This window comes from Astatotilapia calliptera, chromosome 14 (assembly GCF_964374335.1).
Source record: "Astatotilapia calliptera chromosome 14, fAstCal68.1, whole genome shotgun sequence".
Classification (NCBI taxonomy): Eukaryota; Metazoa; Chordata; class Actinopteri; order Cichliformes; family Cichlidae; genus Astatotilapia; species Astatotilapia calliptera.
The window spans coordinates 21,365,759-21,381,900 of NC_137435.1; the positions used below are offsets into that span (position 1 = coordinate 21,365,759).

Consider the following 16,142-nt stretch of genomic DNA (forward strand, 5'->3'; position numbering starts at 1 on the left):
AGGAGGTCACTGGAAGTTTAGACACACACACACACACACACACACACACACTTAATAATATAACCACTCACAATGCAAGTTTCATGGTTTACTCTCCACTGAACTAAAAAACAGAGGATTTCAAAGTCATATGAAAAGCAAATTAGGCTCGTTATAAGACATACAGCCACATTAGAACAGCTTTTCATTCAGCTCTCATTAGGCACAACCAAAGGGAATATACATTTTTCCCACAGCAACCAGAATCCGATTGGTTCGCTAGGCCTGTGTGACTGAGGCCTTATTTTTAATGTCTTAGCTCTTGCTTTAATGTTCACCCTGTACTGTGGTGCCCAGACTGCTAAAGTTAAAGCAGACACAACTAAAGGACATAATCTTCGTTGTCACTAACTCATTTCTGTTGAACTACAATGGATTTTTTTCCCCCCAGGTATTCTTCACAGGACCTTTTTTAGCTTTGTTAGCCTCGGGCTGTTTCACTCAGGCACATGGAAGCTAGTACTGTAGTAAACCTCACATTAGGTGAATCATCAACAAGCTGAAAACCTGAATTTGCATCTTAGAGAGCTTCGAGGCCACATGGTCTGCAGATGTATGTGACTCAGACAGAAAACCACAGAGAAGACTAACTGATATGAGACATAGCTCATATGGTTATCTTAAAGCGTCTGACCCATTTTCTGAGTGGTATAAGAACCGGGTCAAACTGGAATCTGGACATTTATGTCGAGACAAAAAGCACGTTTCAGTATGTCGAAATCTGCCCGTGCACACACAAAAAAGCTGAAATAGCAACTCTGTTAGAAAGTGCTGTTTCAGAAGAGGCTTTCCTTACATAAGCAAACTGCTCTGTAATTACACTGGGTGGATCCACACCAACCGAGAGAGGAGCGAGTTAGAAAGAGACAGTAAAGAGGAGAGCAAGTGGGAACAAAGAGAAAGAAAAGACAGCCACCGTTCACAAGTTTGAACTTTAATGGTGAAAAAGAAACAGACAGCCACCCTCCTTAAAAGGAAAAGTTGAAGATTTTCAAAGCATATTGCAACCGTCACCAACCGAGGGCAAAGACATCTGAACCGTTTTTCCCACAGATGTTTTTTCCCCACTGTGAGAACCCAGATGGAGCCTCATTTCTTTGCTGTGACACTACATGTCAGTGAGGTTTATGTATTTATTTATTTTTATTGCTCAAAAGCATCTTTTGAAAAGCTTCATTATTCACATGCTATCTAGTCCGTGGATGTTAACCTAGAATTAGTTACTGCAGTCCAAGCAAAGTATGGACTGTGTGTGCTGAGCTTATTTAATCCATTTTAAAACGAGAAAGATTGGCCAGTGACCAAATTTACAGGGTTTTTTTTCCTCTCTTCATCTTTTTACCAAATTTAATCAACGTCATGTTGGCAGTTTTTTGTGTAACAACGCCAACAAAAAGACAACTAATCACTAATCCAAGAGAAGACCAAATACAAAAGGAAATGGTATTTTGGACAGTTATCTACAGTCTTGCTGAGAAGGAGAAAAGAGTATTCTTTCCTGTGTCTCTCCTTTAGTCTGTGTTTTGTCCCCTATAGACTTTTCTCTCCTTTCCCTGGAGGTTTCTTCCTGTTAAAAGGGAGTTTTTCTTTTCCACTCTCAAAAAGTCCTTCTTCACAGGGGGTCGTTTGAATACTGTAGGTCTTTACCTTACAGTATAAAGTGTCTGCTGTTGTGATTTAGTGCCATATAAATACAACTGAATTGGAAATACAGGCTCAATTAGAAGCTACAGTAAACAGCACAGCTCTGTAACAAAAAGGCGACCAAATCGGCCTCAAAGCTTACTTTTAAAGCTCCAAGTTTAACAAATTCAATTCCAGTTTTTTCATATTAATGGCCACTTTGTTAGGTACACATTGCTAGTCCTGAGTTTTTCCCCTTTTGCCTTCAGAGCTGCATTAATTTAGCACAGCATGGATTCAACGAGGTGTTGGAATCATCCTGCAGATATTTTGGTTCGTACTGACGGGACAGCATCACACAGTTGCTGCAGATTTGTCAGCAGCGATGTGCATCTCCCACGAACATCCCAAAGGTGCTGTATTGGATTGATTTCTGTTGCCTGTGGAAGCCATTGTCATGTTCAAGAAATCCTATTGAGATGATGTGACCTTTGTGACACAGTGAGTTATCCTGCTGGAAGCAACCATTAGAAGATTGGTACACTGTGGTCATAAAGCTATGAACATGGCCAGCAACAATACCCAGGATGGATTCATGTTTTCTTGTTGTTTGCACCCCATCCTGGCTTGCATCAAAAGTTCAAGCTGCTGGTTGTGTAATAGTGAGGAGGATATTTTTAGACTCCTTATTATTAAATGAGCATAGTTTAAGCTCCTCAGCATACCTGAGTATTGTTGTTGGCCTTGTTTATTCCTTTATGACCAGAAAAAATCAAGACTCGTAATACCAGACAACATTTTTTTAATCTTCTGTTGTCCAATTTTGGTGAGCCTTTGTGAACTGTAGCCTTAATTTCCCGTTCTTAGCTGACAGACGTGATCATCTGCTGCTGTAGCCCTTCTGCTTTGAGGTTGGGCAACAAGCCTATTTAGAGATGGTCTTCTGCAATACCAAACTTATAACAAGTGGTTATTGTTGACATCCTATCAGCTCAAAACAGTCTGGACATTCTCCTCTGACATCAATAAGGCATTTTCACCCAGGAAACTGCCACTCACTGGATATTTTCTCTTTTTTGGACCAGTCTCTGTAAACCCCAAAGATGGCTGTGCGGAAAAACCCCAGTAGATCAGCAGTTTCTGAAATAACCAAGCCTTCCCATTTTGCACCAGCAACCATGCCTCATTCTGATGCCCAGTTTGAACCTCAGCAGGTCAAACGGCACTAGGCTAGATTGTTCATTGCTTTTGAGTGTTTTTATTAAGCTGACCAGCTGCTGGCTCTATACTAATGCTATCATGCAAATGTGAAAGTAGTATCACGCCTAAATGTTTTCTACCCAAAGTATTACTGCAAAGAGATAATGTAATCTATATTGTTTTATATAGATGAACAAACTATACCCAGTGAGCTACTCTTGGTTATTGATTAAAATTACTGGTTAGATATTGGGGACATGTTCTCTGCGGTCTTGAGGCTTTAAGAAGGATCAAGCCCAACATTCCTTTTAATTACTGGTTATACTTGTGACACTTGATCTACCTACCAAGTAAAAACTACACAATAGACATGCCAGTATATTTCATTTATTAAATCAAAGCACACTTGCGTCAGTATCGTGGTTCCATAATTATCTTTTTAGGCTTAACCTCTAAGGATTTGTTTTCCAACTCCACCCACATAAAGTTAGAAGCTTCCCATGTGTCACTGATGCCACAGATATCAGTAGACAACCTTTTGATCTTTTGATTCATCCCACCGCTTCCCTCTCATCTCCAGAGTCTTTGGGTCATTTGGGCAGGACAAGCCATATCTGCACCCTTTCATCTCTCCGATACTTTTTTACCTCTCTCTCAGCAGCCAGCACTTTTTGGACCTCGCTAAACCTCTGCTGACCTTTGCATATCAAAAAACAAACCCCCTCGCACCCACACAATATCCCCTGTGTGGATATGGAGCTGACCTTTCCCTTTACTTTTAAGTGTGGTTTCAAAGAAAGCTGCACATTGGATAAGCTCCTTCTTCTCCATTGATCACAGTGTAAATGATTTTGATTGCACATTTTGTAGTTGATAAAAAAAACACTTCATTATACACTCACCTGTTCAACTGCTTTTAAGAACAAATATTTAATCAGGCAATCAAGTAGCAACATCCAAGCATGCAGACACACTCAAAGAGACCTGCTGGAGTAACTTAAGAGACTTTAAATGTGGCATGGTTGTTGGTATGAGTATTTAAGAAACTGTTAATCTACATTTCCCTCAGAGTCATCTCTGGAGTTCACAGAGAAAGGAGAAAATATCCTGTGAGCAGCAGTTCTCTGAGTTAAATAGCTTGTTAATGCTGGAAGTCAGACGAAAATGACCAGACTACTTCGAGCTAATAGGAAATAAACAGTAAGTCAAACAACCACCAGTGATGCAGAAGAGCATCTTTGAATGCACAACACATCAAACCTAGAAACAGTTGGGCTACAGCGGCAGAAGACCACACCAGCTGCCACTCCTCTCACTTGTGACTATGCTTGATAACTAACAGTAGACAACAGCAGCAGGAGGCTTGGGTTACTCCAGTTTATCTGTGATTCAGTGCTGACTGAAAACATCTCTGATTTGTGATAACATGCGTCCTTTATTTGCAAGTTCATAATAATATTCCAGGTGTAAAAAGACAAAAAAAATGTGTTGTTTTTGTTTTTTTGGCTGTCTGAAGTAAAACCTATAAGTGGGAATAGCCCAAGAAAAAGATCCGTCAGAGGGAGAGTATTAGATTCCATGTGGGTGGCCTGATATAACAAAGTCGGTCATAAATCTGGAGTTATAAACACTGTGCTTTTAGACCTAATCCATGGAGAGCGGAGCACAAACCAATCTCTATGCCTCTTTCCTTCTCTCTTACTATATATCCTCGTTCGCTTCTCCCATTACCTCAAAAACCCACTTCCTCTATAAACTTGGCTGGCCTCATCAATAGGAGAAGAATGAACATCAGAGTTAAGAAATGTATTTCACGCCACAGTGAATCGCGGAACAAGGTCTGTCCACAGTGTGCAAGAAGTACACAGAAGCATGAACGATTTGGAGTTGGCATCCTTTTGAGTCCAGACTGTAATTTGTCTGATTACACGCACCAAACAGCATTTAATTACTGGCCAAAACTGACTTTGGGGCTTTAAATTGCTTAACGCATAATGACGAGTACCTACAACCCAAATGATCCTGCAGAAGCCTTCTAATAGCCGGCCCACATGACCAGTGTGCAGCTCTTTTGGGAAAGTTAAAGACGGTTACGTAACATGAAGCAAAGGGAAGATGGGCCACATTCCTGCTGCCTGTTAAAGTGAAAACTACTGCAGCTGTAGGAGAAACACACACACAGACACACACACACATCCAGGAGGACTTACAACGCATTTCTTGGAGGCAAAGACAATATTTATACCTCATCTGACCTATAAAGTGCTACTCTATACCAGAGAAATATGAATTTTACCCACACTGGGTAAGCTGTGGTTACTTTTTCCAAACATTTAATGAAGGACTTTACCAATGCATGATCAAACATGTTCAGTTTCAGCCATAAAATTAATATCTGTCAACATAATATTATAATGTTGGTCAAGATTCTCTCATAGCACTGCCTTACATGAAAATCTGGACATCTGCATAAATATCAATAAGATTTGTCCCCAGGCAGTTTCAGTGTGAGGATCCAAACGTTTGTCAAACATGTAAACTTTAGAGTTTAAAGGTTTCTGCTTTAGTGAAGAAAAAAAAAAAAGATAATGGTTATATTAAGATTTTACATTTTACTCACCTCTGGTTCAACAATAAACCAGCCTTTTCCTACCATCTGCTCCCATTACCTCTCATTCCTTCACTCCCCCCGCCTCCCTTCCTTCCCTCCATTTCCCTCCTCTCCCTGTTCTATTTTGATCCTGTAACTTTTTTTAAAACCAGAAAGTTTCCTTCCAACTCTCTCCTTTTTTTGCTCCCTGCCTTCCTCTCTCCGTCTCTCTCTACCTGACACTTGGCTCGCCTGCCTGCCGTGCACCAAGACAAAACGTTATGACCTCACTTCGGTGCAATGTTCCAGAGAGACACGGAGAGACAGAGCAGCGAAGGATGAAATAACAGGAGGTAGAAATATAGAAGAATTGGCATTAAAAAAAGATAAGTGGAGATGGGATGAGGGTATAAAGTAGAAATGCAGCCTAGAGAAAAGAAAACAGCTATGATTGGCAACATCTGGATGTGGACAGGAGAAGAAATGGGGACTGGAATGATGCAAAGGGGCACGGGAGGAGGAGGAGAGGAAAAACAACAGAAATTAATGGGAGATTTTGATGTCAGGAAACTGCACCATGGCTGAAATAAGCCATGTCTCCAGAAAAGGAAAGAAAAACGCTCCTTCTTCCTCCCGTTCTTCATCCCTCCCTCGCTTTAGGAACTTGCCTGCGATCCATTTTAGCTTGGCACTGTTGTTATTACATTCAGTCCAAATCTCTCTCACACACAGAGCACCAGTGCTGCAGGACCCTAAACACAGTCACCTGGCAAAAGTCTATGCTCTGAAGATTTGGAGCAAAAAAAGAGGCACTGACATAGTCCAGACGAACAACATGCATGGGCTCACACATACACAGGAGTATGACTAAAGAGGATAAAGAGAAAAACAGTTTTATACGCATGCGGGCGACACACAAATAAGAGCGCACCGGACACAATAACATGCACATAGCCAGTACTGCTGGAAGTCATCAAACCCTTCAGTTACTGCAACAACTTCCCTTTTCCCTAAACCCATTTCCTGCCCGATGAGGGTCACTCGCCAGCCACTGCTGCTGTCGCTAAGGACAATCGATTGCAAACAAATGAAGAGCAAACGTAACTGATGCAAATATTATTATCAGTGAAACCAAAAACAGCCCTGTGGACTGGATGCTGAAGCCGTGGAGCCGCACGCAAAGCTACATAATTGTTTGTTTTGAGCAAATAAAAACAACAAGGCTCAGATTCCTGAAAAACAGACACAGCGACAAATCTCAAGTAACCACAACAGTCGCTATGATAAGCAGCTGATGATGTAAGAAAACTGAAGTCTCGGACGTTAGGCCTGCACCTTCCTGTCCTTCCAGGCCTCAGACTGCATGAGGTGTGCTCTAAGCAAGAGCAGCCATGTATGGCAATCAGTGACACACGCACACACACACACACGCGCACACACACACACACACACACACACACACGCGCACACACACAGCTACCTTTAAATTGTCTACTCAAATTGAGTAGAAAAGCTCCATATAAGTACCATTTTTCTTTAAAGCTTTCCTATGTTCCCTTCAGTTTCTCTTGACAGTTAGTAACCTTTATATTCCAATGATACAACAAGACAGACGGTCTCTCCCGGTGTTTAGACAGAAATAAGCAAATGTAACATTACATCAAACATCCACACGCATAAACCCAGTCTGTGTTTGGGAGAACTGTTTATTACATCCCCCCTCTATGATTCTGGCACGGAGACAATCGAAACTGGATGAAACAAATAAACGAAAACAGACTCGGCGGGCTTCAGTCCATTCCTTAATGCCTTTTGTCTGCAATCCGTTTAATCAAACTAATAACATCCTCTGATGTTTGTTTAAACACAGCTCAGCCTATAATGGCTTCTGTATTGTAAGGTCTGCGTCCAAACATGCTCCGAAACTAGCTGTACGGGTCCCGAATGAAAGCGCTTCATAAAAGCAGAGATACACACAGGCACTGGGTGCAGCTGCACAACTGTGAGAGCAATCCATAGAAAATAAATGTTCAATATTCTACCAAACGTTTCTCACGCTACATCTGTGCTACCTCGAGTAACAGGGAAACAGTGAACCTCCAATTTTGAAACATAAAAACTGAAAGTGTGTGTCTGTGTGTAATACTGTGTGGTGTTCATGGCTTCTTTTTTGCAGCTAACAATGGCACATTTATATAATTGTTCAGGGAAGTAGGTGAGCATTTGAGGTTAGATTATCCAAACTCAAAAGATGTCAGGTAAAAAAAAAAATCCATGAATGAAAGGTAACTCACCACTTTAGGCTTGGCTCTTTGTGGCGTGGGCGCGGATGGAGCGTCCTCCTTCTTCTGTGGTCCGGCTTCTGCCACCCCAGTGGGGCTGGTCTCGCTGGGTCCCTCTGAAGCTGACACTGCGCAGTGTGCTGAAAGCCCTCCTGGGCCCTCGGGGTCCCTTTCAGAAGTGCTCAGATCAAGGATGTATTTCTGCGTCACATCCTCCAGCGAAGGGGCCTCATCTCCTGAAGGCCTGCTTCCGGGCGGGGGTTCTGTAGCGGATCGGACGGCAAAGTCTACCTCCTTGAGGGGCTGGAGTTGTGGAGGTGGGGAGATGGGGATGAAGGTGGTGGGCTCGCTGGTGTGGCGGGCATGCTTGGGTATGGTTTTGGGTTTGGACTGCAGTGGCAGTGGGGAAAGAGGAGATGCGAGCTTGGTTTGGTCGCTGCGGTCCTCGTGCACCTCTGAGCCCAGCTCCGCCGGCTCAAATGGATCCTCAGGAGGGGAGAACATCAACCTGTTTGGACGTTTTCTGGTGGGCCGACGATTCATTCTGGGAGACAGAGCTCCGGCTAGTTTAAGGTCAAAGTTAAACTTCTGGACCTCGTCCTCTTCACCTTGGTCTATGACATCACCATCTTCATCATCGTGGTATTCGGAGGGAGGGGTGCTTTCCGACAGGGAGCGAGCCTTTGTGACTTTATTACTGTCATTCGGCTGCTGATGCAGATGCGCATGTTTAGGTTTAACTTCGGGTTCCCACAGTTCCTCTCTCTGCTCGCTCAGGATTGGCTCGCTGCTGGAAGGTGGAATCTGGCCCAGGTGCTCCAGCTCACTGATTGGCTGAGTGCTGCCAGTCTGACCTCTGCACTGAGGGTCATTTTGAGAAATAAAAGGGGCATCACTACGGCGACTGGGGTCACTGAATGACTTCTTCTTGGGGGCTTTGCCATTGCTGTGCTCATCTGCCATCAGTCTGTCCATCGCACCTGGCTCAGCCACAATGTTCCTGATCACCCCACTGTAATCCCGAATGGCGTCATCACGGAGCCCGCCATCACTGCAAACTGACAGGTCACTGGCCACGCTGCCTTTATATTCTGACAGCGTGCCCACAGAAGAAGCTTCTGGAGCACCTCCCCCTCCACCTTTGACAGACAAGGATCCTAACAGGTTGCTGTCCACAGAAGAAAAGTTGTTGTTCCCCTCTTCTGCCACAGAGCAGCGCCGCTGAGGCATGGGGTCACTGAGAGAGCGGTAGACTGTAGACTCGCCATTTCCCACAGCTGATCCTGTTGTTGACTCTGCATTGCTGCCATTACTGGAATCAGAGCCCGCGTTACCAGAGGGGGAGAATTTGCGCCTTCGACGGACAGCGTTCGGGGTTGCGGGGGTTTCAGATCCTCCTCCTCCCGCAGTGGCTGCTGACCCCCCGGCACTGTTACCGTGGATCCCCTCACTGACGTTGGCAATACCAGCAGCAGTGTTCTGCTCTGTGACAAGGCTGTCGTTCTCAGCCACACGGGCAGGAAGAGCCACAGTGCGAGGCGCGCTCACCTCATTCAGACGATTTGCACAGCTCAAGCTGTTCTCTGTGATCTTTTCTCCCTCCTGCTTAAACCCGTCCCCCTCATGGAGCGCAGACTGCTTCCATACAGTGACCGGCTGCTCTAGCACATCCCATGCTATTCTTGACCCCAAATCGACCCCTTCTGAGCCCAAGTATGACCTATCCGAGGGGTCGCCGGGTCCCGTCTCAGGCTCCGTCACAATCCCTTCATCTGTTAAACTCGACTCAGGGCCCGAAAGTTCATCCACAGAGCGGTCGTAGAACACGCTTTCATCCGAATCACCCTTCAGCGTGACTCTCTCCAGCTCTCCACTCTGTCTCTTTGATTTCTCCCAGTACTCTGTGCCCCTGCTGTTTAGCTTCTCCATCTGCATACTTTGTTTATCTCTCTCACCCCTCTCCCTCACCTTGTTCTCACTCTCCCTCTTATGTTTATCCTTGTCTTTTGTGTTCTCAAACCTAGCCCCTTGATCTCTCCTTGCCTCATCCTTTATGCCCTCCCCAGCCTTCTCCATCTCCTCGATTGTTTTCTTAAACTTCAAACATTCAGCCCTAGAAATACTGTCACTTCCTCTTACAGCGACACAATCCTCGTCATCATCTTCCCTCGTGCTCATCTGGCAGATATCTCTAATGACCTGTCTGGCTTCCTGCACATACATGTCATGCACTGGCATCGCTTCATCATCATCAAAATCACCATCAAATCCATAATCCCTCATTCTGCGCCCTCTCCCAACCCTAAAATCTCCACCATCACTTTCTACTTCCCTGTCTGACACCACCACCCTCCCTCCACTGCTCTCTCCATCCGAATCAAGCCGCTGCTCAGAGGAGCTCCTCTTTGTGGGGCCGCTTGTCAAGTAACACCTGGTGGCAGGAGCAGGTTTGTCTGAATAAGTAAAGGATTTCGCACGCCGCAAAGTGGCTGTCAGGTCTTTGAGAGACGGGCGACGCCCTGAAGATAGCAGGGTCCCGCCGTGAGCCCCTGAACCAATCCTATACACTGATGATGACCCCTCCCCAACCCCTGATCTATCCCCTCCACTTGATTTATGCACCCTCAGACCCGGCAGGTCAGATTTGAGAAAGCTTAAGAGCGTCATAGTTTCTGAGGTGATATCAGGGTTGGATGTGGATATCTGGTGTTTCTCATTATCACTGACCCTACCTCCTGCTGTGACTTTCCTTAATCCCACGTTCTCACCACCTCTCTTCCCTGAAGATAACCCACTTTCTCTGGCAAGTGCACTAGGCAACGGTGTTACAGCTGGCACAATCTTGGGGCGCACATGCACAGGGGCACGGGAGAAGTTGTCCCCATGGCCGAAGCTCGGGGAGCGGTACATGGTAAAATTCCCATGGTAAGTTTTACTCAACACGGAAGACGCCGCCGCTCTACTAGTGCTACCTTCTGCTCCCCTCGTATTAAACAACACATTAGCTGCACGGTTGGCACAGCCAGCCAAGTCCTCCTCTTTCAGTGTCTCGGTGCTTGAGTACCGGCTGCTGCAACGTGACTCGCCGGGGCTGGACAGAAATGGGGGTATGCTGACCTTTGACACTCGCGACACACCCGGGAGCGTCACTGAGGTCACAGGTGAGGTGATGCGCTCCCACTGCTGCACCCTGGCTCTGTGACTGCTGGGTTCTCGTGCCGAGTGGCTCCGGGTTACCGCCCCGCCAAATTCCCCTCCAGTGTTTTGCTGGTGCTGCCTCTCTAGGTGCTCCATCATCACGGCCGCATCACTGTCACTGTCTTCTGATTCGCCATCATGATCGTCGTAGTCATCACGGCCTGTTATTAGAGCAGCCCCGCTGACTTTCTTCTTCTTCCTCAGCGAGCGCCGGCGGACTGCCTCTCGGCAGTGGGGGCCTAAGGAACCAGGACTGTCCTCCTCGCTGCCTGAAGACCTGCCAATGGCCTTTGTGCCCCACCAGCCATTTTTACTGTGGGATAAATAGCTGCCTGCTCGCTCTGTCTCACCCCTCTCTCCTGCCCGGTAGGAGACAGACAGAGAGGGCTTATAAGAAGCACTCCAACTGCCTCCTCTTTTTCTCCTGGTCTGCTCCTCCTCTTCGTCTCCAGAGCTAAACCTCCAGCGGGAGCTGAGGGGAGAAGCAACTTTCGCTGGGTGTGTTAACTCAGTGGAGGGAGCTACAGTGGAGGAGGAGGAGAAGGAGGAGGCGGTAATGGCTTTATCTGGAGCTGGAGCAGATGAGAGAGAGGAGGCGGAGGGGGCTGGAGCTCTAGAGGAGCTATGTAAGGAATGTAAACTATCCCTGGGCAGCCCGACCCCCTGTCTATCCCTTCTCTCCCTCGCTGTCGGCTGGTGAAGAGAGGAGGAGGAGCAGGAGGTGGTGTCCGAGCTCTCCGATCGACTCCGAGACGAAGCGGGACAGGGTTGAAGGTCAGGGTTAGGGTCAGATGTCAAACCTGTCGATCTGGGGGCCTGAGCCGCCGCCTCAGCGCTGGGACTATGAGACCTGTATGGAGATGATTTAACCCCGTGGTAGCGACCACAACTGCTACCAGAAGTGTTTCTGCCAGACACTCTGTTACTCTGACTGCGCGCCTCTACGTCTGCCTCCTCATCATTTGAGTGCCGAGAGCGGTCGGCTTTGGAGTAAAAGCACAAACCATACGTTAAAGTCTCTTTAGCAGCACCGCTCTCTCTGCTCTGTACTCCAGCTAGGCACTTGTCATGAAAGGGCAGGTCACAACCTTCATTAGCTGAGCTGCAGGGACACAGTCTGTGTCTCTCAGAGCTGCAGGTGAGCTCCTGCAGGTGGCCTCGGCCAACTGCCTTTAAATCCTCACAAGCTTCAACAGTCTTGCCCTGCTGCAAAGGCTTGCTTTGCCTCTCATCAAACAGCTGCCTAATTTTAGTAACACTGGGCCACTTGTCAGAGTGCAGGGGGTGAAAGTCAGTGTAGTGTGTGGCGTGATAACTTCTGTGGGCTTTGCAGGGTGGAGGAACCCCTCTACTGCTAACATCCTCCTCTTCATCTGGAGTCAAAGTCTTTGTGAGCTCAGAAGGAGGTGCATTAATCTGGGAATAGTCTCTCTTACCCGACTTGCCGCCGCTGTCGCTTGATAAACTTCTAAAAATCCGCTTGTCGCTTTTCCTGTCCGAGTCTGAGCCTGACACAGAGTCGGTGCCCGAGTGAAACTTAAGCGCCTCTGCTGTTGCGCTGTCACTGTCCTGGAAATATCCACCACCGACACCGCCGCTGTCCTCGTGAAAAGTTTTCCCAGGTGGAACCCTGTCACTCCTGGAGCCTCGGGCCCGGGGAAAAGCGCTGCTCCCCCGCGTGTCCGCTGCACAGTCTCCCGGCGAGGCTGTGTGCGTCCTGGCGGAGCCGCTGCTGTTACTCCTCCTGCTGTTGCTGAACTTCTCAGTCAGCTCGCGGATGGATGGAGAAATGAAGGAGAGAAGAGAGGGAGAGCCTCTCTTTGGCTCTGCGGTTAGGAGGCTGGCGGTGGTGGCAGAGATTTTGGAAACTTTTCTTGACACACTGACATTACGCGTCGTCGTCGTCAAGGGCTGCTCTGCTTTGCTGGGCTCCGGGGGAAGGGCGACGCCAACTGCCTCCAAATCCCCTGATTTGTGTGGCTGCTCTTCCCTCCTGTTGGCGACCCAGGGCCCCAGCTTTCTGAAAGAGACGCTGCGATACACAGCCGCATTCTTCTCCTCGCTTTCTGCCATTGTTCATGTCTTTTGTTACGGCTCTCACACACGCATTGGAAACTCCACGGGTAGCTGTTACACATCCAAGCACCTTTTCTTAGTTGTGGTCCATCTGCAGTTTAACCTAACAGCAAGAAAAAGGGGGGAAATGAGTGCTGGCAAAGCTTCATATTGCTCTGTAACGAGGTTAGTTAAGTGATAAATAAAGTGTTCAGTGAGTAAAGTAGCTGAGTGTTGCCCTCTTATCAAAAACTTACATGTTGTCGACTCCCGAAACCGTATCCGTGCCAAGTGGGAAAGCGATACAAGTTTTTTTTCTTCTTCTTCTTTGGCCCCAAATCTTCACAAACACAACTTCTCCATTGTTTTCCTCTCACTGTTTCTAAACGTGTGCCCATCGCCAGGCACGGGCCCTGCGCATCATTCCCTAATAATTCCCAAACTGTTTATGGACTCCCTGTTTTGGCATGATTTGCTTTTCCGTGACTTATGTTGTTTTTTGCATGTAAATGCCTGAGATAGAGGCAGAGAGGGGGGTGGCTGGGCGGGACCAGGGGTATAGGGGCAGTCATAGCCCCCCTCGGGGATTGAGAGGAAAAGCTTTTTTTTCCCCCTTTTTGATAGGAGAGGGGATATACTGTGGACTAACAAGATGTAATTATAGCTCTTTCCCTTGCGAAAAAAACCCCAACACACACACACACACACACACACACACACACACACACACACACACACACACACACAATTCTAAGTGTTTTAGACACTCCAAAATATTTATTATTCAATACCTACAATTTGGACTTGCAACATCTTTATGAAACCTAAAGGATGTCAATGAAAACATAGGTGCTGATTTCCGAGATGCATTCAAGGTGTTACGTTTAAAAATCAGCCTTCAGGGGTAAAAAAAAAAAATTCACAAAGGAAGCCAAAGAGTTTGAGTTACTGCACAGCTCCAGCAAACTTTGGTGTGATGGTGTTTGTGAATTACTGTGTCAGCATTCAGGGGGAGCTGGTGGTGTTGGTGTGGTGGTGGCAGGGAGGATAAAAGTTTTCACTCGTGCACAATAACCCCTCTGTGGTGCTTCCCATGTGGCTGTCTGGTTAACAGGTCCTTTTGTTCCAACGGGGGAATTCTGTTTCACAGGCTGTGAGAAAAGTACACGCTGGCTGCAGCGCCCCCTAAAGGCTCACTCGTAACACGTCAGGTCAAAGGTGGAGGTTGATGGAAGAACCCAAACGAGCCCGGTGAGGTCAGCCCATCTATCTGTGATGGCATGATGCATTTAAATTGAGGTCATTTAAATTTAAATGACCTTGCAGGGTCCGAATGTGATTTGGATTGAAAGGATTTTTGGAGTTTGTTTGATTGTTTTTGTGTTTGTTAATGTTTTTTTTTTAAATCCCAGCAAGAAACATTTTCAGGAAATCCCCATCTGCCTTAGTAATTCACTCCTAACCAACCAATTATTTTCTTTAAACACAAACAAATAGGAAGAAGCAGTACTGATACAGGAATTGAAACATTTCTTAATAATTCAGACTAATTCTCTATTAGCTCAAAATCTTTAAGAAAGTTTGTTTGCTTTTTGTTTTTGTTTTTTTAAAGGTTCTCCAAACTTTTGCAAACTTGTTAGTTTAAAAAAAAAATTAATTGTATTTCAAAATACACAATATTCTTTTCTGGTGGAGCACCAGTGTGTGTTGAGTTTTTGTTCTGTAAGTTTGTTTGTTTGTTTTTTCACCAAAACCACAGCATTTACATTTTTATTCTAGCTTGTAAAAGTATGAGGTTCACTAATATTTATTTTTATGTCCTTTTGGATACAAACAGCATTGATCTGGTTCAGATACTCTTCTCACATTTCTTCACACATTTTTTCCATCTCTCTACACTGCTGAACACCGAATCAGAGTTCCTTTAACTTGGAAACTGAAGAGGAAACTGCAGCGGGTGGTGAGGGCAGCAGATCGGGCAATTGGCACTTCACTAACCCCCCCTCAGAGACATCTATACTGGCAGACTTCAGCAGAAAGCCAGCATCATCATCAAACACCCCTTGCACCCTGGACACTCACTCTAGGTGCAGTGACTCCCAAGCTAGGCGAGTGGCTCCAGCAGAGCCCGGGAACAACATCGGAGATCTCTGTCCAGAAGAGCGCAGTCCTGGGAACAGCTAAGATACTGCGCAGGACCCTCAAGCTCCCAGGCCTCTGGTAGAGGACCCGAGCTTGAAGGATTAACCGCCCACAGGGGCGAGTGGGGAATTTATTTATTTCTTTTTATATGTAAGCATGTATGTGGAAATATGTGTGTATGTACGTACGCATGCATAGATGCATGTATATATACATATATGTATGGGTGTATCTGTATGTATGCAGGTGTATGAATAATTTGTACATAATCTTTCTTGTGTAAATGTAAATCTGTCTGTGTTATTATGTAAATACTTACTTACGCTATTGTGTATTTCACACGGAGAGATGCCAAACTGCCTTTCATTGTTCTTGTAACAGTGACAATAAAGAGCTATTCTATTCTAATCTATTCTATACGGCTAATACTGGGCCAGATCCCCTTTTTGTCTTCAAAACTCTTTGTGCTAACCATTAGCGGCTAATGGACTGCAATCTGGTGACTGCGGAGACCGTTCAAGTACAGTGAACTCACTGTTGTGTTCAAGAAAACAGAGATGATTTTCACCTAGAGACCTGCTGCTCACTGGATATTTCCCTTTTTTCAGTTCATCTCCTATAAACCCCAAAGATGTTTGTGCAGGAAAAATCCCAGCAGATTTTTAGTTCCTGAAATACACTTAAATCACCTTTTTTGCCCCATTCTGATGCTTCGTTTGAACTTCAACAATCTACATATGTAAATACACTGCGTTGCTGTATTGTGATCGGCTGATAACGCACTGGTGTTACCTAAAGGTTGAACAGTAGCGTGTAAGCAGATCACAAACTCTTAGATGATGTCTTTTCAGTCATTTGTCACATTATTTAAACAGCTGTCATCATATAATCATATGGATTCAGAAGCTACTGGCTGCTTTTTTATATTCACACCTAAGGTTTGAATTCAAGTTCTGCCTAAACTGAACGCTTGAAGTTAAACTACAGTAAAAAATGGGGAAAAAAAGGAAGCA

The 16,142-nt window shown here is 45.8% G+C and overlaps 1 protein-coding gene across 1 annotated transcript in view; it reads right to left on the minus strand.

Moving 5' to 3' along the window:
• arhgef17 (Rho guanine nucleotide exchange factor (GEF) 17) overlaps positions 1-13,587 on the minus strand; it is a 68,431-nt gene extending 54,844 nt beyond the window's left edge. Inside the window, exons 1-2 of the mRNA XM_026191408.2 lie at positions 13,245-13,587; positions 7,747-13,111 (exon numbers count right to left, since the gene is read on the minus strand). Of these exons, the coding sequence (XP_026047193.2) occupies positions 7,747-13,005 (5,259 nt within the window). The 5' untranslated portion in view covers positions 13,006-13,111; positions 13,245-13,587. The remainder of the gene's footprint in view (positions 1-7,746; positions 13,112-13,244) is intronic.
• Positions 13,588-16,142: the final 2,555 nt, after the last annotated feature.